Below are 22,667 nucleotides of genomic sequence, written 5' to 3'. Positions count from 1 at the left end.
TAATTATATTTTTGTCCATAGGGGGCAGTATTATAGTAGGTATATTACTGTACATAGGAGGCAGTATCACAGTAGTTATATTTTTGTGCATAGGGGCAGTATTATGGTAGTTACTTTCCTGTATATAGGAGGCAGTATTATACTAGTTATATTTTTTGTCCATAGGGGGGTAGTTTTACAGTTTAGTATAGCTCAGTTGGTCAGGGCAATGGCTGGACTGGCTAGTAAACCACTTGTGGTCTTCCGCAGCTAAAATTACAAGTAATATTCGAGGACAAAGTCGAGGACAAAGGTCCTTTCAGAGTAAAGCGAATATAAAATCTTGTTAATACCAATACTGACTGGAACTGTCCTTTGAGGTTATTAATAGTCACAAATAGATTCCATGACAAAGGCACAAAACTGCAGCCAGCTTACTTTTATTCATGTCATTTAAATTTTAGGAGACTCTAGACATCCGCTACTATTTCCTGTAGTTCCCTTTTTAAACACACACATGATATCTTATTATAACAAATGCCATCAGAACTCATCATTTATACATATATATGATTCACAGGAATGTATACAGACATTTTATTGGCCATGATATGGGGAGCGTCCCACATTACATTGGCTGCCAGCGATTGGGAGACTACTCATATACAAAAACTAACATGTAGGGTTCAGACTGCATATCCAGATTTCCTACCAAAGCTTGGCACATCTATGGGAACAGTGCTCCCTTTGGAGATCCTTACTAGTAAGATGCAATGAGCCCCACCTTCATAACTTTTACAATGACCTCAAGGGGTCAAATATGGGGGTGGGTGAACCCAACAAAAGTTTTAAAAGGATTCATGAGACCTAATCTCATGGTCTGTAATGCTGAAATTATAAAAACAGTGCGACATCTGTCCACGGGTTAAGTGTGGTACTGCAGCTCAGTTCTATTCACTGCGGCAAAGTTGAGTTGCAATACCAGACACAACCAATGGACAGGTCTGACACTATTTCTGAAGAGATAATCTGTAATCTGGGACAAGCCCTTTACTGTAAGGGAAAACACCAAGATCTTGACTGTCCAAGTGTCGATCACTACATATAGGATAAGATGGAGAGGCATGATCTGGAGGTTCCCATAGCTTGGAAGATCAACAGTCAATGTCTTTAGTTGTGGTTGTAGTAGGCAGCATGTGCAATGGTTATTGCTCTGAGGAAAAGTAACGTTGGATGTACAATTCCACAACCAGGAAACTTATTGAAGAACCCATGGAACACGAGGCTGGTTAACAGTTGTGGACTGGCAACCCGCAGGTAAGGATGGGGGTCATACAGCTACTGAGGTGGCAACAGTACATTAACCGAAAGGTAAGGAGTTCTGTACAGCATCACTCCATATTGGCACATTTGGAGATACTGTCTTGGCCCAAACAACATGGTGGCCCGCTGATTGATGATTACATGTTGGATATATACGATTGGGATGTCTCATGTAGGACTGTAACCTTCAAAAAAGGAAAAAATACGTAAGAAATGGGTCTTAACCTGAGGCTAGCCAGCTGTTGCCCAACTACAACTGGGCATGTTTGCTGTAGCAAAAGCTGGAGAGCTAAAGGTTGGAGATCACTGATCTAGAGAAATCATGGAGGACCTGGAAACCAAACTATATCCCCATAGACTGGATGACAAGAATTAAGGCTCCATCATGGAAACCTGAAAGCCACGTTAGATGCTGATGTGACTACAAAGACATCACTGGAAAGTTTGAGGTCGTGTTGCAAACGGTGAATGGTAAAAGTATTTTTGAGATGATCCCTCCCACAATATTCATATATGCCAAAATGCGGACCATAATCAGGCAGACTCGGCCACTATTGTAAGTAAATGTTTGGAGGTATCCAACAACCCTTTCATATGCAATGGGATCTGATCAATGGAATCTAATATGTTTTTGGGTAGGAGGGTTCTAGGGTCAGTCACCCATTAAATGCATCTTTGGCCATGACCCTTTATTTATAGCCCTATGATGATCGGCAACCACTCCCCTTCTGAGGGTTTTTTGCCCACTTGGATATTGCTTTTCCTTATTGCTGTCCTACCAATACACAAAGCTCAGACCTTCCCTGCAGAGCATCACTTTGAAAAAATGTTGCATTAAACCATCAGATTTCTCATATAAATAGTATATAGGTTCTTTAAAAAGATACTAAAGATACTAACTCCCCCCCCCCCCCCCCCCCCCAACTGTTCCTAAAGTATAAAAAGCTAGGCTGAAGTGATTTACATCGATGATGAACAGCCCACTGTACAGGCTTGGTAGGCTCACAGATAGATATTGTACATAAGAGGCTAGTCCGTGCAGCACAATCACATGTGGTCCAGTTATGGGCAGAACAACGGCACATTACACAGCACTGCAGATGCCACCACACTATATCAGCACTAGAGATGCCACCACCCAAAGATACCAAATTATACCAGTACTGACAGGTATATACAGGACAATTAAGCATTTTATTTCAAAAAGGGCTACAACAAAATGGCTGCCACCACCATCATATGGCATAAGACAATGCTGCTGAATGGGAGCTGGTCCTCCAAGATGATTGGCAAAGTTACATCCAGTTACTGAGAATACAATTCAGCCTTGTAAAGGAGGAGGTTACTATAACAGAGACAGCCATGGCCGCTGACTCCTCCTGCCGCCAAACATTTTGGTTCCACATTTTCTTCCCATCTGCAATAATCTGTCTTGTCTTTATAAAAGGAAAACAACTATGAATCATGCACATGAAAGAACATGCGGCTGTCAAGATGTTTTTGGCTATACAGCCTGCAAGCTGGAATAAATGAAAGCGTATGTTCAACTTTTAAACACCATTTTACAGTTTTTATATGGCTATATCCGGTATTATACTCCAGAGCTCCTCACTATTCTGCTAGTGGAGTCACTGTGTACATACATTACATTACTTATCCTGTACTGATCCTAAGTTATATCCTGAATTATACTCCAGAGCTGCACTCACTATTCTGCTGGTGAGGTCACTGTGTACATACATTACATTACTTATCCTGTACTGATCCTGAGTTATATCCTGAATTATACTCCAGAGCTGCACTCACTATTCTGCTGGTGAGGTCACTGTGTACTAGTGCTGGGCAGTATACCGGTTCATACCGAATACCCAAAAATTTTTCCTGCACGATATGAATTTTTCCCATACCGCAATACCGGTTGGGCCCCTCCTCCCCCCTCGAATGAATGAATGAATTAATCCTCAGCCGCAGCACTGTTCTGCTCCCCCCGTTTATCAGCCCAGTTTCTCCCCACCCCCCGGTTTATAAGCCCAGCGCTGCGCTGTCCCCCACATTGGAGAACTAATCATATGTGACCCGCGAGCGCTGCAAAAATAAACAAAACAGACTTTAACTCCCCTTCTTACATTCCCCTGGAACCAGCTTTATGGTCCCTCCGCTGCTCTTGCTGCTTCCTGGGGATGGGAACGCCACAGTATCACCGGCCGCAGCGATGTCCCGCCTCGGTCTGTGATAGGCTGAGAGCATTGTCATGTAAGGAGCCGGCTGGCCGGTGATAGGCTGACGGCTCTGTGACATTCCAATCCCCAGGAAGCAGCTTGAGGCTTGCATCACTGGACCGTGAGGCCGGTACCGGAGCAACAGGGGAACGTAGGAAGGTGAGTTAAAGTTTATTTTGTTTATTTTTGCAGCCCTCGCGGGTCACATATGATTAGCGCAGGACAGCGCAGTGCTGGGCTGATAAACTGGGGGGGAGAAGCAGCACCCACGGGTCACATGATAGGGGGAGGGAATACCGTTAAATACTGTGGAACCGCCATAATTTACAAAAATACCGTGCTACACATTTGAATCATGACTAAGGCTCAATGTTCGGGCCGAAACGCGTCACTTTGTATGTTTTCCATGTGCTGAAGCAAGATATAATAAAGAATTTGTCTGATCTACCTGCACTGGACATTTTCTTCATTCACATTTTTGGTCATACCGCCCAACTCTCCTGTTTACATACATTACATTACTTATCCTGTAATGATCCTGAGTTATATCCTGTATTATACTCCAGAGCTGCACTCACTATTCTGCTGGTGGAGTCACTGTGTACATACATTACATTACTTATCCTGTACTGATCCTGAGTTATATCCTGTATTATACTCCAGAGCTGCACTCACTATTCTGTTGGTGGAGTCACTGTGTACATACATTACATTACTTATCCTGTACTGATCCTGAGTTATATCCTGTATTATACTCCAGAGCTGTACTCACAATCGTGAACTGTCTATAAACTCCCTGCTAGCTCACCTGATCTGTTTCTGCAGAAAATTGCCTTTACAGCTGACAATGCACAGACATCTGAGAAGGAAAGACTTTCTCTTTTATTTCACTTGCTGATTGAAGCCACTAAGGCAAGGTTCACACTTCGGAGAATCAATCTGCACAAAATCCAGTCAGAGATTTTTAGTGTGGCCAGTGCCGATTGTATCCGTCGACACTAGGACCGTGTGGACGTTGCTGTCCCCATAGATGTCTGCAAAGCGAATTTCGCCTGAAATAAATAAACAAGTTCATTCTTTAGGCGGTGGAACGTCTGCCGCTGAGATTCCATAGTGTGCACTGTTCATCAGACTTCTATTGCTAGCAAAGGGATTCTGCTGCACTGGAGTTTCCAGCTGAAATCCCAAGCGGAATTCCAATAGGAAATTCTGTGGTGTGAACCTAGCCTAAAAATGTGTCTTTCCACAAGCTTAAAGCGTACCCGTCAGATCCAACAAAAAACATTTTTTTTAATATATCACTCAGTACCTAATCCTGACCATGTACATCTAATTTTTGTGTCTATCACCTTTATTTATTTTTTATTACACTTTTAATTTAGCTCACTAGTCTGAATTCCTCTCAAAGGGAGGAGGCGTGGCCTCACTGTGCAGGTCTCCGCCCCCTCCCTCAGTATGCTGTCTGCTCACATCTCCCCTAGCATTAGCAAAACTACAACTCCCAGCTTGTCCTCACTGACAGTAGCGGGACACAATGGGAGGATTTTTCCTCCAGGTGTGAGCCCTGCACTTACAGCTGTCAATCAAGGAAGTGTGTCCATGACATAGGTGATGATGCATAGACACAGCAGGACTAGTATGTGTCCAAGCAGGCAGGGGGGGGGGGGCAGTTGTCTGACTGGCTTTCTCAGTATGAAATACTGAAAATATTCTAATGAAAGCAATTGCAAAACCTATTGGTGTTGCATGCTTTACAACATCTCAAAAGTTTTTGTATCTGACAGTGCCCCTTTAAACCGTTCAGTACTTATCAGCTGCTGTATGCTCCAGAGGAAGTTATGTAGTTCTTTTCTGTCTGACCACATTGCTCTCTGCTGCCACCTCTGTCCGCTTCAGAAACTGTCCAAAGCAAGAGCAGATCCCTATAACAAACCTTTCCTGCTCTGAACAGTTCCTGACATGGACAGAGGTGGCAGAAGAGACCACTGCAGTCAGACTATACAACTTCATCTGCAGCTGATAAGTTCTGGAAGGATTAAGATTCCTTTATAGAAGTAAATCTGTATACAGATCTGTATAACTTTATGGCACCAGCTAACTTGAAAACATTTTTTTTTATTTTTAAATAATGTAATGGATGTACACAGTGACCTCACCAGCAGAATAGTGAGTACAGCTCTGGGTATAATACAGGATGTAACTCAGGGTGAGTAAAGGATAAGTAATGTAATGTATGTACACAGTGACTCCACCAGCAGAATAGTGAGTACAGCTCTGGAGTAGAATACAGAATATAACTCAGGGTCAGTAGAGGATAAGTAATGTAATGTATGTACATAGTGACCCCACCAGCAGAATAGTGAGTGCAGCTCTGGAGTATAATACAGGATATAACTCAGGATCAGTAAAAGGATAAGTAATGTAATGTATGTACACAGTGACCTCACCAGCAGAATAGTGAGTACAGCTCTGGGGTATAATACAGGATATAACTCAGGATCAGTACAGGATAAGTAATGTATGTACACAGTGACTCCACCAGCAGAATAGTGAGTACAGCTCTGGAGTATAATACAGGATATAACTCAGGATCAGTACAGGATAAGTAATGTAATGTATGTACACAGTGATTCCACCAGCAGAATAGTGAGTGCAGCTCTGGGGTATAATACAGGATATAACTCAGGATCATTAAAGGATAAGTAATGTAATGTATGTACACAGTGACCCCACCAGCAGAATAGTGAGTGCAGCACTGGAGTATTATAAAAGATATAAGTCTGGATCAGTACAGGATAAAGTAATGTAATGTATTTACACAGTGACTCCACCAGCAGAATAGTGAGTGCAGCACTGGAGTATAATACAGGATATAACTCAGGATCAGTATAGGATAAGTAATGTAATGTATGTACACAGTGACTCCACCAGCAGAATAGTGAGTGCAGCTCTGCAGTATAATACAGGATATAACTCAGGATCAGTACAGGATAAGTAATGTAATGTATGTACACAGTGACCTCACCAGCAGAATAGTGAGTACAGCTCTGGAGTATAATACAGGATATAACTCAGGATCAGTACAGGATAAGTAATGTAATGTATGTACACAGTGACCCCACCAGCAGAATAGTGAGTACAGCGCTGGAGTATAATACAGGATATAACTCAGGATCAGTACAGGATAAGTAATGTATTATATGTACACAGTGACTCCACCAGCAGAATAGTGAGTGCAGCTCTGGAGTATAATACAGGATATAACTCAGGATCAGTACAGGATAAGTAATGTAATGTATGTACACAGTGACCTCACCAGCAGAATAGTGAGTACAGCTCTGGAGTATAATACAGGATATAACTCAGGATCAGTACAGGATAAGTAATGTAATGTATGTACACAGTGACCTCACCAGCAGAATAGTGAGTACAGCTCTGGAGTATAATACAGGATATAACTCAGGATCAGTACAGGATAAGTAATGTATGTACACAGTGACCCCACCAGCAGAATAGTGAGTGCAGCACTGGAGTATTATAAAATATATAAGTCTGGATCAGTACAGGATGAGTAATGTAATGTATTTACACAGTGACACAGTGATGTATTTACATCAGCAGAACAGTGTGTGACGCTCTGGAGAATAATGCAGGTTGTAACTCATGACTAGTATGGGCTAAGCAATGTGACATTGTGTGACTTGTAAAACCAATGAAGACAGGGAGTCGTACATTTATAAAGTACAGCCATATCTTATACAATTTCCGTCATTTTAAAAGATGCACAAGTGTGAGCGTTTTGTAGATGAGCACCGCTCCATTGGATTTCAGCTGTATTTATGCTCTGGGAGTCATCAGTCAGTAACACTCATGGCACTTTGCAGAGTTATAATGTGCAGCTTTTGTATCAGGGCCTCCACCTATCGTGCACCATTGTGATACTTGGTATGTTATGTGGCAAAGGCCTCTTGGCCCCTCAATTTCCCGGGAATTGTTGCAACTGCTGCCTCTACACCCCTAGCTACACCGCTGCCACTGGAGTAACATGTAATATGAAGCAGAAAAGTTCAGCCTTATTTTCTAGATACAGTCCCTAAACCCCTTTGTCAGTGAAACGTATATGAAATAGTAACACACTTTACTTCTGCTTAAACACAAAAAAAATAGCTGCCTGTGAAATACAATTACACTGTGGTGCCAGGTCGTACTGAGACTAGTATTTCCCTTATAGTGACCCCATATACTGCTCTGTGATGTGCCACCATACAACACTACTCTACAGCATGCTATACCTCTATTCCAAGTGCAGTCTGTGGGGACGTGAATAAATTGGGGACTGGGTGGGATACGTGGTGCTCTATCTGCATTGCTGTTTATAGAACACACTCCATCTGAAGTGAAACCACAACTGACATCCGCATAATGGGAGCTGTAGTTTTGCAACCATAACTTGCAGACACTGCGTTTACAGGCTGATAGTGGAGTATTCCCCATTACATCTAGCCCTATGCTTTGCAGCCGTATTAGGTAAGGCTCTCCAGGTGGAAGAATCTGGAAGCCCTGCTTGGTATACATAGGCTTATACACTATTACATAAACACCACCATATACGCCACCATCATTTTACACAATACAGGCAGTCATGTGCTCATTGTAGGCATTACTGGCAAAGACACCCATCACGGTAGTAGCACCTATCACACTTGGCCAGGCTGGTCTCCTTTTACAAGACTGAGATCATTCCCTATCGACTCAAGTCTTCCTTAACTATCTGCCTGGTCCTATTGCCACCCATCTTCCCTGAAAAGCATCCTCCCAGGGGACAGCTACTTTTCCCTTTTTCTCTCTCTTATATCTCAGCCATACACACCAGACCTAGCAGCAAATTAGGAAACCAGTGATATGGCACCTGCTGTTGGCTTTAAAGCCCCAGAAGGTCTTGCCAGTCAACACATGGTCCTTAAGACATTGTTGAATGGCAAGGTCTGACCTGAACAAAACAGCTGGAGAACCTTTAGTTGCCTATCTCTGCTCCTGAGATTTTCTTCTTACAACATACACCTGAGAGGGTCTTCTGCTCACTTCGTGCCTCTAGACCCTCAATGTGGCATCATCATCTCACAGTGTGGCCTACAGTATTGAAGAACATCAACCTGAGCCGCCATTGGTCTCCTTTCCAGGCCATCTTTCCTGCCACTGTACCAATTCCATTGTTTCTATTCTCCTCGCCCTGCAAGACTCTGAAGAAGCCCACACCATCAAGTGATCTCCCAGTCTCTCCTTAACCCTACTTTTTGAAAAGGAGGTCACACAGTGGTTTCATACTCAGTAACTTCCTGTGAGGTCCCTACAGTTCGGTATTGGACACGGGGTGTGGCTGGGGAAGTATATTCCAGGGCCAAAATAGTCTTTCGCAAGCGGCGGTCTATAAAATGGGCATCCCAGGCTGGATATTTCTTGCGTGGAAGATCTATACGTATGACAGGTCCCTGTGCCCGCGGAACACGTGTCACAGGGGTTTGGGGAACACTAGACCGGACTTGGAAAATGGGAACGCAACTGTCCCTGTCACCCGACACAAAGTCTCTGTCTTGCTCTGTAGTCCGTGGTAGAGTACGAGGAAGGCTCTCAGTACATTCCAATTCATGAACCCTAGAAGTCTCAGGGACCTCCATGAAGACACAACTACTGCTTGAGGGGCCAAACATTGGACCATTGGGATGAAGAAGACTGTAGTATATGAGCATGAAGAAGACTCCAAGAGCAAAGCTGCAGAGGACAGAGCAAACAATAAGAAGAGCGTAGAAGTCACTGAGCATATGCTCTGGCCGATAATAATACCACAGAGCCGTAAGGACTGCGTTCTCCGACAGCAAGATAATGTAGTAGGTGGTCATTCTACAGCGGGTCCGACCCTCACGAACATTGAACCAGCAGAAAATGTAGATGATCCCCAGCACCATATTGTAGATGATCTCCTCCCAGCGGGACATGCAAAAGTCAGTCTCTCCTTGAATAATCCAAAAAGTCATGAGACACCAGTGAGTGACAATGAAAATACCAAAGTACAAATGGAAGACAGAGGCAAAGAGGGAGAACGCCAAGGCTCGGGCAGCAATGGTGAAGAGATGCCACAGTATCTGCACAACCGCCCCCTTGTAGGACATGGGCATCTTATCATCACGGGAATCCCGCAGAACCTTTTGGTAGGAGGCAATCATCCAGGCGAGAGACAGGAGGGAAGCAGTGGCAGAAAGACCTGGGCACAGAGAGACAAGAAAGAACAATAGAGAGGAGTCAAAAGAGAAGAAGTTACTAACCCAGCAATTGTCTGAAATGTAAGTATATGCCCCTTAAGATTGTGGGAAAGCTAAATCACAACCAATATGTTATCACCCACTTTTTCCTATCTTTACCAGCTGCATCCCTCTTTCCCTCTGCTGTTTACCATACCGTTTTTGAATTGTAGGAAGAACATGTGAACACGCAGAGAACATGTAAGATGCATACAGATGGTTCCATTCAAACATATGGCGTTAATCACAATGCTTGGGTACTGTGCCAGGGTTAATGTAGCATTTTATAATGTGTAAAATGTAACAAACGGTAATAAAATACATAGTCAAAAGTAATATACAGGGTTCGGCTATTTAAGAAGAATGCTAAATGGTGCAAGAATCCACAAGATTAGTAACCACTGTCTGTCCTTAAATGCAGGACTTATTATAATGTTCTGAGCCTCTGAAGTAATGATGACATGTTCATTCATATATTTATGGATTTGAGTTTCAATGGCTGAGCAGCTGTACACAACTCAATGTCAGATGTGAGCTGAGGAGGTGTAAAGCCTTTGGAAGGATAGGGAGGTGCTAAGAGCACAACTCCTGCCTAAATATGTGCGGACAATTGCAGAGCCCAGTGAACAGGGAGTTATCATTCATAATTTGTAGGGATGTAAGAAAAAAATCGATTTGCGCGATTATCGCGATTTTTCATTTGGCGATACTGCATCGATTCAAAATATTTTTGAATCGATCCTTTTAGGGATGTGGAATTTTTATCTCCTGTCGCCCGGAACAGCATGTCCCGGGCGTCAGGAGATACAAATTCCACATTTGAGGAGCCGGGCATGTGAATTTTTCCGGCTCGTGCAAGCAGGGCGGTGCTCTGGGTGTGTGGAGCGGGCTCCGTACTGACTTCAGTAGCCGGGTGCCGCTGATGCAACACCGCCGCTAATATCCAGCATGCGGCGCTCAGAGGGGTGTATGGAGCGGGCTGATTTTTGTAGCCGGGGGCCGGCGCTAATATCCAGCATGCGGCGCTCAGCAGTCTGTATGGAGCGGGCTTCAGACTCCTGCCTGCTCCATACTCTGCAGCCCCCGGCTGTTCTCAGTAGCCGGGGGCCGCCGCTAATAGCCAGTATGCGGCGATCGCAGTGGCTGGCTATTAACCCTTTAGATCGCCGCTGACAGCGGCCTCTAAAGGGATCTGTGAATGCTCCCTGGTGGGCTAGTGGGGTCCCCCCCCACGATCGCGAGGGGGCGATCCACTATGGAGGTAGCCGGAGGGCTTACCTCTGCTTCCTGCTTTCCTGTGGCTCTGTCATTGATAGAGCCTGGCTGGACCAGGCTCTATCAATGGATTGCAGATCAATGGAGTTCAATAGAACTCTATTCATCTGTCTGAGGAATCTCCTGAGGAATCCTCCTAAAAATCTAATAAAGTATATTAAAAAAAAATAAAGTTTTAATAAAAGTGTAAAAGACATTGTTTTTGAGACAGAACCGGGATATATTGTGATGTATCGTCACCTAGACGGTATCGCGATATATAGGGATATATCGAATCGCCACACTGGTATCGCGATTTGAATCGTATCGCCAAATTCTTGGCGATTCACACCCCTAATAATTTGGGTCCATAGTTTCTGGAGAGTTTATTGCTTCAACTACAATAATATCCAATAACATCTAGAGAATCATTCCTTTCATCTTTGTGGTAACCATTTGAAGAATAATCTTTCCTGCTTTTGGTCTGACAATGTACCTGGCACCAACTCAACCCAGATTTCAACCCCATTGGGGTGAAATAGGTGTTCAACAAGCAAGTGGTGATAAGGGGTTCACATAATTTTGGCGTGTAGTCAGTGATTGATCTTCCATGCCTCATTTATTAATTCCATATTTATACTAGTAACAAACAAGGCAGACGAGAGCCAAACCACAGATAACAAATAGGTCACAGTGAGGAGGGGTCTGTGGGCAACGCAGGACTTCCTGAGAGGAGAGTCTCGCTCCATCTCCCCTACCTCTATAGCTACACCTCCGACTGATTACTGTAAATTATTTACCCAGACAATAAAGGTCAATTATGTAAGAGCTCGGCGCACATCCACTGCCAATCATCCTACCCGAGCATTGGAGGAACTCAAGATGAATGCTAAGAGTGAACTACAGTCCTCAGCATGCCCAGCAGAATGCCATGCATACAAGCCATGTACTATGTGTGAATAGTAACTGAGATCTCTGCACAGAGCATGCTCTGCTGTGAAGCATAGTGGAAGATGTAGTGTTTACGCTAGGAACCATACAGTAATCTGAAAAAATGCATATTTCTAAACATCAACATGCAGATCTGAATGTGACTACAGTAAAATGGTGGAACGATGGGAGTTGTATAGTGGGGTAGGGCAGCCAAGAAAACATCACTTACCCTGCAAAGGCTCCACATGTCCTTGCTGCACCATGATGCAGAGCTGCAGCACCAGCTGGGGAGCACTCTTTAGAAATGTCTCTAGCAGGCGGAGCATACTGATATCTGCGCTCTCAAACATCATGCGCCAGTAAAAATGGCGACTCTGCTGCTCTGAGTGCCAGCGGCTTTGCAGGCCTAAATATAGTGCTCGCAGGTATCTGACAAGAGAAGAAGGACATAATGACAGGTATATTACATGTAATGGAAACTAACAAAATGCAAGTGACCAGTATAAGACTTATAGTAAAGGCTGATAGTACACAGTGACCAGTATATAACATGTAGTAGATACTAATAGCACCAATATATACTATTATTATTTATTAAAGAGTACCTGTCACCAAACTAAAAACTTTTAATATATTGTTCCTTATGTTATAAGACACTTCGCTATATACTTGCTGGTAAAATTCTCAACCTTTATATGTTTTTAATGTGATTGAAAAAACAGCCACTAGGTGGCTCTGTTCTGTTCCCAAACTGTTAATTTGGTCTCCACGAGGACTTTCTAAAGTCCAAAGTGCGTGCCGAGCATAGCGACAGTGATGTTGTGCCTGCTGGGGAACGCCCACTTTATCCTGCCAGGAGCTCAAACAATGTAAGCAAGGGGAAAGGTATGATACACAGCTTTTTAATGCTCGGAAATTTTTATGGCAAGAGAGGTGTTAGGAGTAGTTAGGGAATATAAGTTGAGTTAGTTTAACACAGTTGAGTTAGTTTAACACAGTGATTCCCAAACTTGAGGTTCCGTCAAAAACTGCCGGGGGTACGGTGGGCTCCAGAAGGCAATTTTATATATTTTTTTAAATCTCCCGCCCCAGCCTGCGTGCCTGTCAATTGCGGCAGCGCAGGGGGGGGGGAAGGGAAGCATGTGTACAGCGCACACAGTGTCCCCCTCCCCCCTGCGGCACCATGAGGGAGTCACAGGCGCGCAGGCCGGGAAGGGGATAAATGCAATGGGGGTAGTGCTCGAATTCTTAACCAACCCCCCCCCCCCCCCCCTTCCCGGAGGATTGTTCTTGCCCCACTGGAGGAATGTTCTACCTGTCCCACCTGATTCTACCCAGACCACCGATTCTAAGGTAATGCACCCTCTACCTTCTGTAACCCCTATCCACCCACCCTTTGTCACCCCTCTGTTACCCCCTTTCACCCTTGTCCACTTTCCTGTCATCCATGTCCACCTTGTCCGCCCCTGTCACCCATGTTCCCCACCCCTCTGACCACCCCCTAGTCTAGCCCCCTATCACCCATGTCCAACCCCCACTATTTACCACTCTGTCCCTGTCACCCCTCTCCACCAGTTACCACCTTGTCACTTCTGTCCAGCCCTTTTTCTCCCATGTCACCCATGTACTCCTCTATACCCCTCTGTCACCCATGTACACTCCTCCACACTCCTCTGTCACCCATGTACACTCCTCTATACCCCTCTGTCACCCAGGTACACTCCTCCACACTCCTCTGTCACCCATGTACACTCCTCTACACACCTGTCACCCATGTACACCTTTCTGCAGTGTCGGATCCATACTCCTTCAGCTTTTCATGTACACCTTTCTGCACCCCTCTATTACCCCTTTACACCTATACGCCCCTTTATTCCTCCTCAATTCTAAAAAGGGAATCTGGAGTCTGATGCTGGAAAAGTGCGGAGCCTAATAGATTTGTTTTTCAGGTTTAACGGTGAAGAATTGTGGCTGGAAGAAATCGCCATGATGGTGTGGACCAGATGGAGAAGAGAAGGAAACCACGCTGATTTAGAAGACATCAAATGTGAGTAGCTGTATAAAGCAGGACTGTAATCTACACTACATTCCCACCACAGATAAATTGATAAAAGGCTATTTCCCTTTTTTTTTTGCTTATCAACATTGGTACTGGTTCCCCTCAAAAAAAAAAAAAAAAAAAAGTTTTCGAGGGGTTCCCCGAGCCAAAAAAGGTTGGGAAACACTGGTTTAGAAAATATGACAGGTACTCGTTAAATATCATATACTGGTCACTTTGCACATAATAAATACTAATAGAACACAGTGAGTGAAATTGAACGCAAATATTCCCCCTCAATGTTGAACGTTGTGGTCTATCACATATTCTGGCCCTGCCCTATGATTGTTCCGTATTGGGAAGTGGTGAAAAGGCTGGTGGCAGAAGTGCTTGGGGTTCAGGTCCAATTGGTCCCCTTGGTCTACTTGTTGTACCTCTCCACTAAGGCCTTACCCAAACGGCCTTTCAAGTTGTTCATGCACATGGTCTTAGCGGCTAAAACTCTTATTGCGAAATGCTGGAAGCAACTCCTTCCTCCACCTGAGACGGATCTAGTAGTGAGAATCAGGGAGATATGTTCTCTCGAATCCCTTACTGCCTCACTTAATTCCTTACCTCTCTTCCTGTCTGTTTGGGAGCCCTGGGATAGGTTATCGGATAGGCAACCTCCTTAATTCTTTTGCTGGTGCTGCCCTCCTCCTCCCTCCCCTTCCTAGTCCTTTCCCTCCTTCTTGTTCTATCTTCCTCGTGTTCCTTGTGATGTCCTGTTTTCGTCTCTGTCTTGTTTTGTGAGGAATTGCTCTCTTCTATTTTGGAGGGGCCTGACAACAGACCTTCCTGGGGCTTAGCCAGGAGTTTTTATTAAAATATAAGCCCTGTTTGACAACTGAGTACTGCATGAGAGGAACCTGCGAAGTTCCTTCCTTGCTCAGTCGTCCTATTTACTGCCTTGTTTTCTCCTGGTGCCTGTTTCTGACTCGTGCTTTGTATTCAAATATATTCTGCGTTGCTTTATTTCTGTACTGAAGAACCTTAATAAAAATTTACAGTTGAAAAAAAAAAAAAAAGAACACAGTGCACAGTAAATGACATGTAACAGATAATAATAGTGCACAGTGACTAGTGAATAACATGTCATAGATAATTATAGTGCACAGTGACTAGTGAATAACATGTAATAGATAATTATAGTGCACAGTGACTAGTGAATAACATGTAATAGATAATTATAGTGCACAGTGACTAGTGAATAACATGTAATAGATAATTATAGTGCACAGTGACTAGTGAATAACATGTAATAGATAATTATAGTGCACAGTGACTAGTGAATAACATGTAATAGATAATTATAGTGCACAGTGACTAGTGAATAACATGTAATAGATAATTATAGTGCACAGTGATATATTGTATGTAGTAGATACCAATAAAGTATGGTGACCAGTATAACCACAAGTAATAGATACTTATAGTACACAATGGGGTTTATTTACTAAGAGTGGAGTGTAGGTTTCCTTGTGGGTTTTGATTTCCGACAGGTATTTTCCCACGGTATTTACTAAGGTTTACCTACATTTTGCACTTTTCCCTAGGTTTTTTATTTATTTATTTTTTATTTAATTTATTTATTTTTCAAAACTGTCAGGACCACGCCCCATTTGTCAGGACCACACCCACTTTATCCAGTGGTCACGCCCCCTTTCAGGTTTTTCTTGTAAAATGGAGGGTAAGGGACATGGGACACAATTTGGGCACAAAACCTGACAAAAAAAAAAAAAGAGTCTGGATCACGTTAGTAAATAAACCCCAATGAGTTGGAGATTACACATAATAAATACTAATAGCTTATAGTGACCAGTATATTACATTTAATAGATAATAAGAGTGCACAGTGACTGGTATATTGCATATAGTAAATACTACTAAAGCATAGTGACCAGTACAATCACATGTAATAGATGCTAGTAGTCAATAGTGATCAGTGTATAACATGGAATAGATACCAATAGTGCACACTGAATGGTATATTACATGTTATAGACACTACTAGTACATAGTGACCAGTATAATACATGAATTAAATAATAACACACTGGTGTGCCGTTCCGGAACCATACGGTGATGTCGCAGAGTGAATATGCCACCAACCATAGCAACTGGCATTTGTAATCCCTCTTATCTTACCCTGATTTAGTATGAACCCAATGTAACCAGTAACAGCCAATGGTAGTACCTTGTGTGACCAATAATATCTCATGTAAGTAGCAAAAACACAAGTATTCATATTCAGTGTGCCCCCTACAAACCAAAACAAAAGGTGAAACTACCAGTTACACCCAATGATCTCCGCTGTGACTGGATGAGATCAGTGATATTGAAAGTAACCAGTGATGCCCAGCGTAACCAGTAACATCCAGAGCGACTGGAGTGTATTCACAGTGTGTACAGTAACTGAGTGTGTACCAGTAATACCCAATAAATTCAGTGAGATTAAGGATAACCAGCAAATATCCAGTAGGACCAGTGATGCCCAATACCACCAGTATTACCCAGTGTTACCAATAATATTCGTATTATCTATTCACACCCATTAGGACTAGTGGTAACTGTATGTCAGCATGATTGTACCAGGTATAACCAGTAATGCCCAGAGAGATTCATTGTACCCCATGTGAGCAGTGATTCCAAATGTAATCTGTTTCACAGAGTAAGATCAGTGATGCCCGTCTGATTTGGCGCACCCAGGACGGCCAGTGGTAGCTATTTTACCCACTGATATCTATTGTACCCAGTGTGACTAGTGATTTATATTATACTCAGTATGTACCCGTATAAGTAGTGATGCCTGGTGTGACCAATGATATCTCCTGTGCCCGGCATGAGCAGTAGTGCCCAGTGTGACCTGTAATATCTCCCGTGACTCATATGAGCACTGATGCCAGTGTGACCAGTCATAGCTGCTGTACCCCATATGAGCAGTGATGCCAGTGTTACCAGTCATAGCTGCTGTACCCCATATGAGCAGTGATGCCAGTGTTACCAGTCATAGCTGCTGTACCCCATATGAGCAGTGATGCCAGTGTTACCAGTCATAGCTGCTGTACCCCATATGAGCAGTGATGCCGAGTGTGACCAGTGATGCCCCGTGATACCTCTATGACCAGTGATGCCTGCTGTGCCCTGTATGACCAGTGATGCCTGCTGTGCCCTGTATGACCAGTGATATGTGCTGTGCCCTGTATGACCAGTGATATGTGCTGTACCCTGTATGACCAGTGATGCCTGCTGTGCCCTGTATGACCAGTGATGCCTGCTGTGCCCTGTATGGCCAGTGATATGTGCTGTGCCCTGTATGACCAGTGATATGTGCTGTGCCCTGTATGACCAGTGATATGTGCTGTGCCCTGTATGACCAGTGATATGTGCTGTGCCCTGTATGACCAGTGATATGTGCTGTGCCCTGTATGACCAGTGATATGTGCTGTGCCCTGTATGACCAGTGATATGTGCTGTGCCCTGTATGACCAGTGATATGTGCTGTGCCCTGTATGACCAGTGATATGTGCTGTGCCCTGTATGACCAGTGATATGTGCTGTGCCCTGTATGACCAGTGATGCCTGCTGTGCCCTGTAAGACCAGTGATGCCTGCTGTGCCCTGTATGACCAGTGATGCCTGCTGTGCCCTGTATGACCAGTGATATGTGCTGTGCCCTGTATGACCAGTGATGCCTGCTGTGCCCTGTATGACCAGTAATATCTGCTTTGCCCTGTATGACCAATGATATGTGCTGTGCCCTTTATGACCAGTGATATGTGCTGTGCCCTATATGACCAGTGATATGTGCTGTGCCCTGTATGACCAGTGATATGTGCTGTGCCCTGTATGACCAGTGATATGTGCTGTGCCCTGTATGACCAGTGATGCCTGCTGTGCCCTGTATGACCAGTGATGCCTGCTGTGCCCTGTATGACCAGTGATATGTGCTGTGCCCTGTATGACCAGTGATGCCTGCTGTGCCCTGTATGACCAGTAATATCTGCTTTGCCCTGTATGACCAATGATATGTGCTGTGCCCTTTATGACCAGTGATATGTGCTGTGCCCTATATGACCAGTGATGCCTGCTGTGCCCTGTATGCCCAGTGATATGTGCTGTGCCCTATATGACCAGTGATATGTGCTGTGCCCTGTATGACCAGTGATATGTGCTGTGCCCTGTATGACCAGTGATATGTGCTGTGCCCTGTATGACCAGTGATGCCTGCTGTGCCCTGTATGACCAGTGATATGTGCTGTGCCCTGTATGACCAGTGATATGTGCTGTGCCCTGTATGACTAGTGATATGTGCTGTGCCCTGTATGACCAGTGATATGTGCTGTGCCCTGTATGACCAGTGATATGCGCTGTGCCCTGTATGACCAGTGATATGTGCTGTGCCCTGTATGACCAGTGATATGTGCTGTGCCCTGTATGACCAGTGATATGTGCTGTGCCCTGTATGACCAGTGATATGTGCTGTGCCCTGTATGCCCAGTGATATGTGCTGTGCCCTGTATGACCAGTGATATGTGCTGTGCCCTGTATGACCAGTGATATGTGCTGTGCCCTGTATGACCAGTGATATGTGCTGTGCCCTGTATGACCAGTGATATGTGCTGTGCCCTGTATGACCAGTGATATGTGCTGTGCCCTGTATGACCAGTGATATGTGCTGTGCCCTGTATGCCCAGTGATATGTGCTGTGCCCTATATGACCAGTGATATGTGCTGTGCCCTGTATGACCAGTGATATGTGCTGTGCCCTGTATGACCAGTGATATGTGCTGTGCCCTGTATGACCAGTGATGCCTGCTGTGCCCTGTATGACCAGTGATATGTGCTGTGCCCTGTATGACCAGTGATATGTGCTGTGCCCTGTATGACTAGTGATATGTGCTGTGCCCTGTATGACCAGTGATATGTGCTGTGCCCTGTATGACCAGTGATATGTGCTGTGCCCTGTATGCCCAGTGATATGTGCTGTGCCCTGTATGACCAGTGATATGTGCTGTGCCCTGTATGACCAGTGATATGTGCTGTGCCCTGTATGACCAGTGATATGTGCTGTGCCCTGTATGACCAGTGATATGTGCTGTGCCCTGTATGACCAGTGATTTGTGCTGTGCCCTGTATGACCAGTGATATGTGCTGTGCCCTGTATGACCAGTGATATGTGCTGTGCCCTGTATGACCAGTGATATGTGCTGTGCCCTGTATGACCAGTGATATGTGCTGTACCCTGTATGACCAGTGATATGTGCTGTGCCCTGTATGACCAGTGATATGTGCTGTGCCCTGTATGACCAGTGATATGTGCTGTGCCCTGTATGACCAGTGATATGTGCTGTGCCCTGTATGCCCAGTGATATGTGCTGTGCCCTGTATGACCAGTGATATGTGCTGTGCCCTGTATGACCAGTGATATGTGCTGTGCCCTGTATGACCAGTGATATGTGCTGTGCCCTGTATGCCCAGTGATATGTGCTGTGCCCTGTATGACCAGTGATATGTGCTGTGCCCTGTATGACCAGTGATATGTGCTGTGCCCTGTATGACCAGTGATATGTGCTGTGCCCTGTATGACCAGTGATGATGCGCTGTGCCCTGTATGACCAGTGATATGTGCTGTGCCCTGTATGACCAGTGATATGTGCTGTGCCCTGTATGCCCAGTGATATGTGCTGTGCCCTGTATGACCAGTGATATGTGCTGTGCCCTGTATGACCAGTGATATGCGCTGTGCCCTGTATGACCAGTGATATGCGCTGTGCCCTGTATGACCAGTGATATGTGCTGTGCCCTGTATGACCAGTGATATGTGCTGTGCCCTGTATGACCAGTGATGCCCAGTGAGACCTGCGATGACCCCAGTTCCATCCCATGAGGACGGTGAAGCCCAGTTTAACCCTCTCACCTCCACACCTGTCCGAGCTGCAGCAGGTGGATGGAGCCCTGCAGGAACCAGGCGCAGAGGCGGCAGCAGGGGCGGGTGGTGCCCGGTGAGGAGCCCCGGTCGGTGACCGCCCAGCTGAAGCTCAGGCTCTGGGTGAGCAGGGAGGGCAGCAGCACCAGCAGCACCGTGGGCCAGAAGCAGCTGAGCCGGTGCCGCTGCAGGTAATCCGCCGCCAGCCACAGGTCCGACGCTCCATCCGAGAAGAAGACGAGCAGCGCGGCCACCACCCACAGGCCGTCCCGGAGAGCGTAGCGGGGACACCGGGGAGCCACCCGGGTACCGTCCGACTCCGCCGCCATGATGGGAGGAGCCGACTTCCGGGGACACACCCGGGGCTGACTACACCCTTACCGGAGGGCGACTAATCCATCTACCGGGCACCGACCACATGACTGGAGCCATGGTTACAGCAGCCGGTCCCGCAAAGGGATGAGAGCGCGAGCTCCTCCGGGGAAGCGGCCGTCACGTGACCCTTACATGGAATCAGAGAATTGTAACAATGTATCACAATGTATCTCCGCTGTAACCCCGCCCCGAGCCAACATTAACCCCTTCTCTACACAGCTATAACCCTGCTGTCCTTGTAATCAGAGAGGGTGGCGCTATAGAACGGATTCTACCCCCGATACCCTCCTGCCAGAATCCCCTAACCACCCCAGCCATCATTGTTCTACGTAATGAACTGACAAAGCTGCTGTCCGGGGTGATGATCTGCCCTTCTACATCCCCCATCATCCACATACTGCCCCAATACCCTCCTCCCAGAATCCCATAACCACCCCAGCCATCATTGTTCTATGTAATGCACTGACAAAGCTGCTGTCCAGGGTGATGATCTGCCCTTCTACATCCCCCATCATCCACATACTGCCCCCGATACCCTCCTCCCAGAGTCCCCTAACCACCCCAGCTATCATTGTTCTATGTAATGCACTGACAGGGCTGCTGCCCAGGGTGATGATCTGCCCTTCTACATCCCCCATCATCCACATACTGCCCCAATGCCCTCCTGCAAGAATCCCCTAACCACCCCAGCCATCATTGTTCTATGTAATGCACTGACAAAGCTGCTGTCCGGGGTGATGATCTGCCCTTCTATATCACCCATCATCCACATGCTGCCCCCAGTACCCTCCTCCCAGAATCCCCTAACCACCCCAGCCATCATTGTTCTATGTAATGCACTGACAGGGCTGGTGTCCGGGGTGATGATCTGTCCTTCTATATCACCCACCATCCACATACTGCCCCAATACCCTCCTCCCAGAGTCCCCTGACCACCCCAGCCATCATTGTTCTATGTAATGCACTGACAGGTCTGCTGTCCGAGGTGATGATCTTTCCTATATCACCCATCATCCACATACTGCCCCCTATACCCTCCTCCCAGAATCCCCTAACCACCCCAGCCATCATTGTTCTATGTAATGCACTGACAGGTCTGCTGTCCGAGGTGATGATCTGCCCTTCTACATCCCCCATCATCCACATACTGCCCCAATACCCTCTTCCCAGAATCCCTCGACCACCCCAGCCATCATTGTTCTATGTAATGTAGTGACAGGGCTGCTGTCCGGGGAGATGATCTGTCCTTCTATATCACCCACCATCCACATACTGCCCCCAGTACCCTCCTCCCAGAATCCCCTAACCACCCCAGCCATCATTGTTCTATGTAATGCACTGACAGGGCTGCTGTCCAAGGTGCTGATCTTTCCTATATCACCCATCATCCACATACTGCCCCAATACCCTCCTCCCAGAATCCCCTAACAACCCCAGTCATCATTGTTCTATGTAATGCACTGACAGGGCTGCTGTCCGGGGTGATGATCTGCCCTTCTACATCCCCCATCATCCACATACTGCCCCAATACCCTCCTCCCAGAGTCCCCTAACCACCCCAGCCATCATTGTTCTATGTAATGCACTGACAGGGCTGCTGTCCAAGGTGCTGATCTTTCCTATATCACCCATCATCCATATACTGCCCCCAATACCCTCCTCCCAGAATCCCCTAACCACCCCAGCCATCATTGTTCTATGTAATGCACTGACAGGTCTGCTGTCCGGGGTGATGATCTGCCCTTCTACATCCCCCATCATCCACATACTGCCCCAATACCCTCTTCCCAGAATCCCTCGACCACCCCAGCCATCATTGTTCTATGTAATGAACTGACAAAGCTGCTGTCCAGGGTGATGATCTGCCCTTCTACATCCCCCATCATCCACATGCTGCCCCAATACCCTCTTCCCAGAATCCCTCGACCACCCCAGCCATCATTGCTCTATGTAATGCAGTGACAGGGCTGCTGTCCGAGGTGATGATCTGCCCTTCTACATCACCCATCATCCACATACTGCCCCAATACCCTCCTCCCAGAATCCCCTAACCACCCCAGCCATCATTGTTCTATGTAATGCACTGACAGGTCTGCTGTCCGGGGTGATGATCTGCCCTTCTACATCCCCCATCATCCACATACTGCCCCAATACCCTCTTCCCAGAATCCCTCGACCACCCCAGCCATCATTGTTCTATGTAATGAACTGACAAAGCTGCTGTCCAGGGTGATGATCTGCCCTTCTACATCCCCCATCATCCACATACTGCCCCAATACCCT

The 22,667-nt window shown here is 45.9% G+C and overlaps 1 protein-coding gene across 2 annotated transcripts; it reads right to left on the bottom strand.

Annotated features, from left to right (window-relative positions):
• Window positions 1-264: 264 nt before the first annotated feature.
• XKR7 (XK related 7) lies at window positions 265-20,816 on the bottom strand. Of its 2 annotated transcripts, XR_008849371.1 has the most exons (4): window positions 20,001-20,816; window positions 12,234-12,433; window positions 7,022-9,780; window positions 265-6,832 (listed from the first exon to the last, which is right to left on the bottom strand). XR_008849371.1 is itself a non-coding variant. In XM_056549191.1 (3 exons), exons 1-3 carry the CDS (start codon window positions 20,336-20,338, stop codon window positions 8,828-8,830), a joined length of 1,491 nt encoding a protein of 496 aa, XP_056405166.1. In that variant the 5' UTR covers window positions 20,339-20,816; the 3' UTR covers window positions 265-8,827. The 2 variants fall into 2 exon arrangements, 1 of the variants encoding a protein (XP_056405166.1); XM_056549191.1 differs by having other exon boundaries at window positions 265-9,780.
• Window positions 20,817-22,667: the final 1,851 nt, after the last annotated feature.

Source organism: Hyla sarda, chromosome 12, assembly GCF_029499605.1.
Source record: "Hyla sarda isolate aHylSar1 chromosome 12, aHylSar1.hap1, whole genome shotgun sequence".
In the NCBI taxonomy this organism is placed as follows: domain Eukaryota; kingdom Metazoa; phylum Chordata; class Amphibia; order Anura; family Hylidae; genus Hyla; species Hyla sarda.
Note: the sequence above shows the minus strand (reverse complement) of the source record. Positions and strands in the feature narration are given on the sequence as shown.